The following is a 9,888-nucleotide window of genomic DNA, read 5'->3' on the forward strand; positions in this document are numbered from 1 at the left end:
TCGGCACATGTCGGACCTCCCGCCGCGCCTTGACGCCTTCGAGTTGTTCATGCGCGCCTGCCGCACAGGTCGTCTACTTGACTCGCCATCATCCTCACCGACTCAGCCCACGTCGCCGCATCCTTCCATCATACTTCATTGTCGATCCATGCACCATGTGGGCCGCCCGTGACTCCGCCCGGCATCTTCGGGTCCCTCAGCCCAAGTCTACTCGCGTTCATCCCCGAACCTTTCACTTGGCCTTCACCTCGCGCCGTCGATCGCCGCATCGCACCCTGCACTTCACAACCAAGGCAAGCATCAACACGCAACAGTTGTCAATCACTCATCACACAAGGATGACCACCACTGGTCCTTAGATTGGGTCATTGGTGTCGTGCTGCTAGATTATTGGCATGTTACGTTGGTTTTGTGATCTTCCATGAATGAGCATCTCGTTCATCGGTCATAATAAAACAAAGAAAACGTGGTGGTTCACTTCTGCAATGATTTCCTTATGAAAATAACATTTTTCTAAACTGAGATAATTCCAACCAGATTCAATTCTCACTCCGAGAACAAAACAGGCTATCCTCTCTGTCGAGAAAATTGCAAAGCGCATTGTTTCGAGTCCTAAAATTGCAATTTTCTCCTCTCAGTCTCATGTGTATCTAGTGGTTGCGCAGGATCACAGCCAACAACACCAGTCACCTGGCTTGATCTCAAAAGGAAAAGTGCACTGGCAGCACGTTCCAGATCCATAGAAAACATCAATTTCGACGATCACAAAATAGCTTAATGTAAGCTGTACACAAATTTTATACAGCTAAAACAATCTGTTCAGATATAACTAGCCTACATATGGAAGTACAGCTTGAGACGTGTATTCCCATATTCCAATACGAATTTGGGACTTGAGGCAGGTGATATAAAGGAGAAAATAAAAGGAAGAATTTTGATTTGCCTATTTCTATCCACAGTTATCTATACAGGCAGTAGCTCCATCGTCAAAGCTGGGGCTATACAAGCCTGACAAAGTTGATGGTATAAGAAATGTTACAATGATGACAATGACATGATATACATCTGATTCTGAAGTATCAATGAATTTCACGGCCCTTGGTCTCGAGGAAACAAGGTACACGCCACTCCTTCAAGAAAAAGTGCCAGATCCATCACAAGCACGGCTTCTTTCTGGTGGTGGTTCTCTAGCAATGCAGTTATCGTGAGAGGAGCAACGATGCTTCCAACTCGACCAATGAAATTAGCAAACCCAACTCCGGTGTTGCGACAAGATGTAGGGTAGATCTGCACAAAGTTTGACACTAAATGAGATCTTTATCGAAAAATGGAATGAGATGTAACCTATTGTATTCTATGGTTACATTGTCTGTTTCACACTATATGCATCTTCTGAAAATACTGATTTAAATCGTTTGATGCTCATCTGATTCATGTAACTACTCTTAGGTATCAATACAGATCACCATGAGCCTAACTAGATATATTAAAATCAGTATTATAATTTTGTAGTTATGAACATATAAGGTAAAATATACATCATGTAATCTGGGGAACCTATCAAAGGGAGACCAATACGAAAATATGAATGTGCAGAAGTAAGTGGTGTTTGGCAATGACCTCAGGGGAATAAACATGAAGAACAGCAAAGCCCCCCATAACACAAGTGCGTGCACAGAAGAGAAGGATGATTGATAAACCTTCTCTCAACTGTATAGAAAGCGGTGCACTAAAGGCACAGCACAACAAAATCATGCATCCCAGTGTTACTCTCCGACCGATCCTGTCAATCAGTAGCGCTGCCAAAAGAAGACCAGGAAACTCTGCCACAAATAAAGCAAAGGCTTTAGCTATTAAAATACTTAATTAATTCTTCTTAGAAAGTAGCATTTGAATAATATTTGACAGAACAACAATTGCAATCAATAATTGTATAACCTTTTCATTTTTCTTTGGCAAACAGGAAATAGTGTCTTTAGAACCATGTTCTGCAGTTACTAAATATGCTGCAGTTTAATTGTTTTGTTTTACCTACTATTTGATTAAAGGATATGATTTTTTATATTGATAATAACCACACTCCCAGAACAATAAATCTAAATTCCAAACGAGAACAACAATCGTTTGCCAAGAAAATAATCTAGGAATAATATGTACAACATGAGCAGAAGTTTCTTCCAGGATAGTTAGAGATCATATCTTAACTCAAACTAGCAGCAGCTACTGAAAATCGGAAGGAAACATTCATCATTCTGATTAAATTTTGTTAAGCCCACAATATGTAAATGGTTACCTGCAATATTATGTAAATGGTTACCTGCAGAAAACCACAATATTACCTGCAAAACTGGTCACCAACACATTTATGTAAATGGTGGAATCCTTAGGTTGACTCCTACCACTGCTTAGTTCAGAGATTAGATATACTAGTCCATAATAGGCAAAATAACTTGCAAAATGGACAAGCCAAAGAAGAAGAGTTGATCGAATCAGATCACGTGACCAAAAAGCTCGAAATATATTTTTGTAACTGGATTTGGTGCTTGTGCCCTCATCATGTCCGAGGTTGTCTTCTGTCATAAGTAGAAGTGTTGTAACAGACGAATCATAGTTGTCCTCTTTCCTTTTTGGTTCAGAGGTTACAGTGCCAGGAGGGAGCGTACTGTTATTCATTCTTGCCATTCTCTCCAGGACAAGCATAGCTTCACTTATTTTACCTCTTGAGCAAAGGTATCTTGGTGATTCAGGTATCACACTAGAGAAAAAAAGCAGTATGAAACATGGCGTGGAGGAAAATGCAAGTAACCATCTTCATCCAAGTATTGGCATGATAGCCTGCATTCAGAATATATTATGCACATGTGACATAAGAGTAACGCTGACACAATTAAGAACAGAAGCTGTTGCTGTGATATAACTGACCGAGGGGATTGTTCCTCGAATGTCATTAACACTTTATTTCTGTTTTCTGAAAAGATGCAGTCATATGTTGGAGTTGCGGATGCTCTCCAATTGTTTAGGCTGGCTAGAAATTCCAGCTCCTAGTAGTAAAAACATTAGTGTGTTAGAAATTTTCCTACATACTTTGGCAGGTTTTGTCCAGGTATCTGCCGAATATTTACCTGGTCAGTGAGACAAGGATCTGGAACATTAAATGGCGATCAAAGGGCTGTTTAGTGATGCTTCAAATGTTGTTAACTCAGATTTTATGGAGATTTTGATTAATCCTGCTTTTGGTACAGTATATGAAGAACTGCTTCAAAACATTAACTGATAAAGTTGAACCATTGTCTCTATCTGAACAGTATATGAAGAATTGCTCCCTTTCCAAAATATGCAGATTCTGTATGTAGCTAAGGCATGCCATACAATACATGGTGATGCACATCACATGAAAATCAAAATTTGACATCTACGTCTGGGAGGTTCCACATGAATGAGAATAGAAATAACAAGTTGACCACAAACTTAAAATTTGACAATAACTGAAGTCGAGTATGGAAAGCAAAATACCCAAGCAAGTAGAGCCTCTAATATTGTTCCAAGGGTCCAGAAACATGTAAAAGCAGCTATCCAGGAACCTCTGTTTTCAGCCGGGACGAACTCCAGGAACCAAGTAGGGAGCACATGGCTGCCACCCAGGCCAAGGCCAACGACGAAGCGCAAAGCCAGCAAGGTCGCATAGTTAGGTGAGAACGCGCAGAGAAAACCAGGCACACCACTGACGATTGCAGTGAATAGAAAACCAGCCCTGCAAAAGAAAGAGAACATAGACAATACACGAGAGCGTGATATAATCTGGAATCTTTTTTGTTTATTATTTTTGTATACAAAGAAACCTACTACTCACTAATAGACAAGTGCATTTTTTGTTCAAGTACTTTGGACCAGTAATTGTTTGGTTATTTCTTCCGCCACATGTCCATGGATCACAAAATGAGACTGACATTAATCGAATGAATTTAAATGCGTTTTCATCCAATTTCTTGAATCAGTATTACTCCAAAAGAATTTTTGCTGAACTACTGAACTGCACATTTGTGTGGAATAAGGTTTGGGGCTTAAAAACAACCCTTCTCCAAGACCCCGCACAGTGCGGTAAGCCTACGGCACTGGGTACGCACTTTTTTACTGAACTGAAAGTCTGAAAACTGAAGCTCTGAACATACCGTCTGCCGTATCTGTCGGAGACGAGGCCACCGACGCACGCCCCGAGGAGCATGCCGGCGAAGGCGACGCTGGTGATGAGGCCCTCTGCCCCGCCGGAGACTCCCCACTCCTCCTTCACGGACGGGCCCACGAAGGACAGCAGCAGGACCTCCATGGCCTCCGCGACCCAGCCGGTGCCCAGGAACCCAAGCAGGAGCGCCTGGAACCGGCCGAAGCCGAGCCGCGACAGCGCCTCGTCTGTTGTGTAGGCCTCGGCGCCGCTCCCGCCTCCCGCCCCGGTCCCCGGGCAAGGGCGGCGCGCCGCCGGGGCAGGAGGAGCCGCGCGAGACGGCGAGAGTGAAGGGCGAGGGGAGGGTGTTATGAGTTGACTCGCACAGATGGCCTCATGATCATAGTTATTAGTTATTAGGATAAAGTCTATTTTTGACCATTCATCTATCGACTGCGTCCGGATTTGGCAATGCAACTCTAAAACCGAACATCCGCAGCCATCCAACTCTCAAAACCGTTCATGTTTGGCCATCGAGCTGTTTTGCTGGGTAGTTTTGCTGAGTTGGACGCCACGTGGCGGTGGGACCCACTTGTCAGCCCTCCTCTCCCTCCTCCCTCCTCTTTCTCTCTCCCTCTACCTCTCCTCTCTCCTGTCCAACTCCGCTGACCCTGCGTCGGCCGCCGCCCTTCCCGCGCACGCCTCTCCAGCTGACCCGGCCGGAAGCGCAGGCCCGCGGCGGAGCTCGAGCTCGCCCGGCGTGTTCGGCTCCACTTCCCGGCGCGGCGACGGAGGCCCCTTCCCCTCCTTCCCTCCCTTCCCCTTCCCCTGCTCCCCTCCACGGCGGAGCTCCCGCGGCGGTGCAGGGCGGAGCGGTGGCCGCCGGCCTCCCCTGCTCCCTCCGCGCTGGGCCGGCGGGCGAGGATCGACCAGGCATCTCGCACCCCTCCGCCACGAGCTCCGGTGGCCTGCACGAGGCGGAGCCGGCGCGCGGCGGGATCGGCCAGGCATCCCGCGCGCGGGCAGGACGGCGCGGCGCGGAACCTCGCGCGGGTGGCGGCGACACCTTCATGCTCCAGCCGCCGCGGGAGGAAGGAGCTGCCGCGGAGCGCGCGCGGCCGGAGCAGGGGGCGGAGCGCCGGCGAGCAGGGCAGGGTGCACGTGGCGGACGCGCCCTTGAGGCCGGCAAGCGTGCGGCGAACGCGCGCGGCATGGCGAGCAGGGCGGGGTGCGCGCGGCAGCCGCGGCCACGACCCCTGCTCCCCATCCTCCTCTGGCGCCGGGCACCGCGGAGGCCAGCCCACGAAGGCGAGCCGGGCCAGGGCACGCGCGGGCCTCCGGCGACGGCGGTAGCCCTGGCCGGCTCCCTCGACACGGTGGCGTCGGCCGGCAACGAGCTCGGCGGCTCATCCATGGCGGCCGCGGTGGGTGGATGGCCTGTGGGTGGCGGCTCAGCGCATGTCCGGCCGGGATGAGTCAGGGACGAGGTCGGGGAGGCCACGAGGAAGCTCCACGCGCGAGTAATTGGAAGAGGGCGAGGTGGTTTAGGCGAATTTGGCCGGAGGGCGGCGGGGTGCGATTGTGGCGGCCGCGGCGCTCGCATGCGTGTGCTCGACGGGGTGAGGCGACGAGGCTTGCTCCCCCACCTCCGAGTGCGGGCCGAAGCAGGGTGCTGCCATGGGCAGCAGGCGGCGGCCGACAGCAGGCGCGTCGCGGTCTCGCTCCGGCTCCGGTGAGGCTCCCTTCAATTCCGTGCGCAAGGAGCTTACCCGTCCTCTCCTCGACCGATTCCGGTCCTCACCCGGTCGATTCCCCTTCCGCAGGTCCTCCTCGGCGAAGCTCCATCGCCACCGCCGCCGGATGTCGTCGCCCCGCCTCCTCGCCGCGGCTCCCCACGCTGCACTTGGCCGGTGAGCTTCGCCGCGTCCTTGGCCAGCTGGTGCGCGCGCGCCCGACCTCCACTTGGCTCCTGGCCGCCTACCCCCGCCGGCCGCCGCGCCGAGCCGCCGCGCGCGCGTCGCGCCGCTGGCATGGGCGCTGCGCCACGGGCCAGCGTCGGTAGGAGGGAGCAGGGGAGGGGGCGGCGCAGCCAGCGTCGGCAGGAGGGAGCAGGGGAGGAGGCGGCGTGGCCCCGCGGCTCGCCGGCGGGAGCGAGCAGGGGAGGGTGCGGAGCGCCGGCGGGAGGGAGCAGAGGAGAGGGAGAGGAGAAAAGAGAGAGGAGAGGGAGATGGTGCTGACAAGTGGGCCCCACTGCCACGTGGCGTCCACGTCAGCAAAACCGGCCCCAAAAACAGCCCAATGGTAAAAAATGAACGGTTTTCATAGTTGAGTGGCCGAAGATACCCGGTTTTAGAGTTCAATGGCTAAAACCAGACTGAGGCAAGAGTTGGATGGTCAAAAATGGACTTTACCCTAGTTATTATTAGGATCGGACAGGAGATTGAACTGCTGAGGATGTCGGTTCGTTGGTACACTGGTTCAACTATAAAGAACCAGTTGAATCACTGGTTCGATAGTTCCGGACCGAAGAATTGAACCACCCACAAATACTTTTAAACCGGTATAATATCATAATATAATGGATAATTAGCAATATATAATTGACCACAAACACAAATAAATTGTCAAATAACATAATTATATAAACAAATTCAACACAAGTCCACAAAATATGTGTCTTAATTTAGTAAATTTCATAAATTTTGGACATATCGAAAATAGATATGCATGAAAAGATAATATATGTAGCATTTATGAATTAGAAAATGTTTAATTTAAATATTTTCTATTATAAAACAATCTCATATGATAAAATGAAGTTCACATATTATTTGTCTAATTTGGAGCTCATATGAAGCAAATATAAAAAACAGCCCGGTTCAATTGAAACCGATCCAACCGGTTTTTACCGGTCCGATTGCATGAACGGTCCGTGAAGCAAACCGAATCGCTAGTCTCTGGTTCGGTCTTTTACCGGTCGAACCGCCGGTCCGGTCCGGTCCTAATAACTATGCTCATGGTAACTTCAGTTCATTTCTAACATGCCGTGTGTGTTCTTTTATGAATTCTTAAAGCTATAATTAAAAAATGCGTAATTATCTTTTGAATAGATGGAGTGCTAAATTTTTTAAATAGTAAAAATCTATTTAGATGACACGAACCAGCATGCCCAGGAACCCAAGCAGTAGTGTCTTCTGTAAGGGTGGGTAGGAACCTATTTTGAATAGAGGTTTCTAAGTAGTGTCTTCTGTAAGGGTGGGTAGGAACCTCTCCAAACAATCCAGATCTAAAACAATAGAAACCACCGCTATATAACTATTTATCTCAATTGTGACTGTTGCTACAGATTTGTTGGTTAGTTGATTCTTGAAATCAGGTAACAGAGGGAGTAGCATGTAAATATGTGATGGTCTTTATTCGTTTTCCAGTGGATGTGGATAACGTTTAAAGTGGGTAATTTTGAGATAATGAAGCACCTGGATATAGGCTAAGTGTCGTTTTGTGTCAAGTTGTTCTTTTTTTAACACCAATTATTTTTCTTGATACAAATCAGGTATGAGGTACTTTTCTGGTGTCTTTCTAAAAAAGTTATAGATAACAAGATTTAATAAGAATGCCTACCAACCTTGTAACATGTGATGGGCTGTAACAACACTTGTCACCCAAGATTTAATAAGAATGCCTACCAACCTTGTAACATGTGATGGGCTGTAACAACACTTGTCACCTGCAAAATGTCATAGGTCGCAGATTTTGTTTGGATGTAACGCCCCGTTCTTCAAAGTTGTACTGATCAACCTTTTCAAAGGGTGGACCTGCATACACCTGATACCATGCTTACACTCTCGTTCTCGCTTCGCATAAAACAGTTAATCACTTTCGCATAAAACGATTAATCCGAAAGTGCTATGACTGGAGGATAAAATCTTATAAGTTAACTCAACCTTACTCAACTAGCAAGGTACCATTAAATATGTGCACACAATACTCATAAGCTGGTATTAGATCACCTCTAAATTTGATCGGTGGGTGTCACACTGGACGAGGATCTATAGACGTGGCCCGAAGGCCATATAGCATCTAAATTGGGTGGGCGGGTGTCACGCTGGACGAGGGTCTATAGACGTGGCCTGAAGGTCATGCGGGTGATGGGCCTCTATTCACTATCGGAAAACCGTAATTTGCCGAGTGTTAGCCTCTTTGCCGAGTGTTCTTTATCAGACACTCGGCAAAAAGACTCTTTGCTGAGTGTCAAAATGAAGACCCTTGGCAAAAAAAAAACTCAGCAAAGACGCTCTTTGCCGAGTGTCAAATAAAGACACTAGGCAAATATAAGTTTCAAATCTAATTTTGAACCACTAAATACATTTAAATGAAAAAATTTCACCTATAAAGTTGTGTAACTTCAATAGATCTACAACTTTTATATTAATCTTTATTTGTTATAAAGTGATAGTAATTTTTTTCACAAAATTGATAGCTCTCTGATATAGTTTCAAAAACTATATATGAGACTTATAAGATTTGTGAACAATATTACTACCACTATGTTGAATGAGAAAAACACCAAAATAAAAGTTGTTGATCTTCACAAGTTGAACAACTTTGTAGTTGAATTGTTTTTAATTTGAAATCATCTGGTCAACGAAAAATACGTTTGAACTTCAAATTTCGTAAATGATATCGGATGGAGAAAGTATCAAAATGAAAGTTGTAGATCTTGAAAAGTTATGAAACTTAGTAGTTGACAATTTTTTAAACTCATAGAAAATAAAAAAAATAAATTTTTTTGCCTAGTGTTTTTAGGGGACACTCGGCAAACATGTGGGCCCATCGATCTGGCACCGCGCGCACAACCTTTTTTTTTTCTTTTTTCTTCATTTTCCCCTCCCCGCTCGGTCCATCTTATCCACTTCCCTCCTCCGCTCGCAGATACCACACACACGACGGAGGAGGCGCTGCCCCTCCCTCCCGGCGGCGCGGCCCCCTCCCTCCCAGCGGTGCTCCTTCACCCTCTCCTTCAGCTCCAGCGATGCTCCTTGTTGGCATTTCTTAGCGTCGCCACTAGGAGGGGTTAGTTCCTAGCAACGCTGCCACGGAAATGCCATGTTGGTATGTCTTAACGTTTACAGAAAGATCCGCAAGCGCACAGATATACCGTTGTAGCATTTCACCCGGAAGTATTCAGGGTATTGTTATTTATATTTTCCCAAGGGATGGTTAGGTTGTGTAAAGATATTTACTAGTTCCATAACTATGACATTATGAAGTAAGGTGCAGACTACTGACTATGCAGGGGTAAGTGATAAATAAAGGATAATCAGGAGTAATGTGACACACAGAACAACCAACTCTCATGAATAAAGAATAAACAAGCACACCTAAGGTTAGTGGGAGCATAGGCACAGATCCTAGTATACTATTCATGTTAGCAGATAAGTTATGTTAGCCACATGCTTAGAGCTGCAGGTGCCGGGAAATTAGGGACATCGGGGAGAATGACCCGCACTGGAGAATATTCAGTCCCGTTTCATCTTTGCATGAACTCCTACACGATACCCGAACGTCGGGGAGTACTGCTAACCGAGAAGCAGCTTTCCCGGCAGGACCGACAGGGCTGTCACCACTTGCGGTCTACCCCAGTCACACCGTGGAGCACCGTCATATCCGAAGGATCCTGCATACCCGGGCACCATGCCTGCATATGAGGTCACTACCCTAGCACCCCC

The 9,888-nt window shown here is 47.3% G+C and overlaps 1 protein-coding gene across 1 annotated transcript; it reads right to left on the minus strand.

The window, feature by feature from the left end:
- Positions 1-740: 740 nt before the first annotated feature.
- LOC120662883 lies at positions 741-5,573 on the minus strand. Its single transcript, XM_039941943.1, has 6 exons — positions 5,090-5,573; positions 4,170-4,638; positions 3,514-3,751; positions 2,923-3,041; positions 1,621-2,835; positions 741-1,287 (listed from the first exon to the last, which is right to left on the minus strand). Exons 1-5 carry the CDS (start codon positions 5,571-5,573, stop codon positions 2,751-2,753), a joined length of 1,395 nt encoding a protein of 464 aa, XP_039797877.1. The 3' UTR covers positions 741-1,287; positions 1,621-2,750.
- Positions 5,574-9,888: the final 4,315 nt, after the last annotated feature.

Source organism: Panicum virgatum, chromosome 2N, assembly GCF_016808335.1.
Source record: "Panicum virgatum strain AP13 chromosome 2N, P.virgatum_v5, whole genome shotgun sequence".
Classification (NCBI taxonomy): Eukaryota; Viridiplantae; Streptophyta; class Magnoliopsida; order Poales; family Poaceae; genus Panicum; species Panicum virgatum.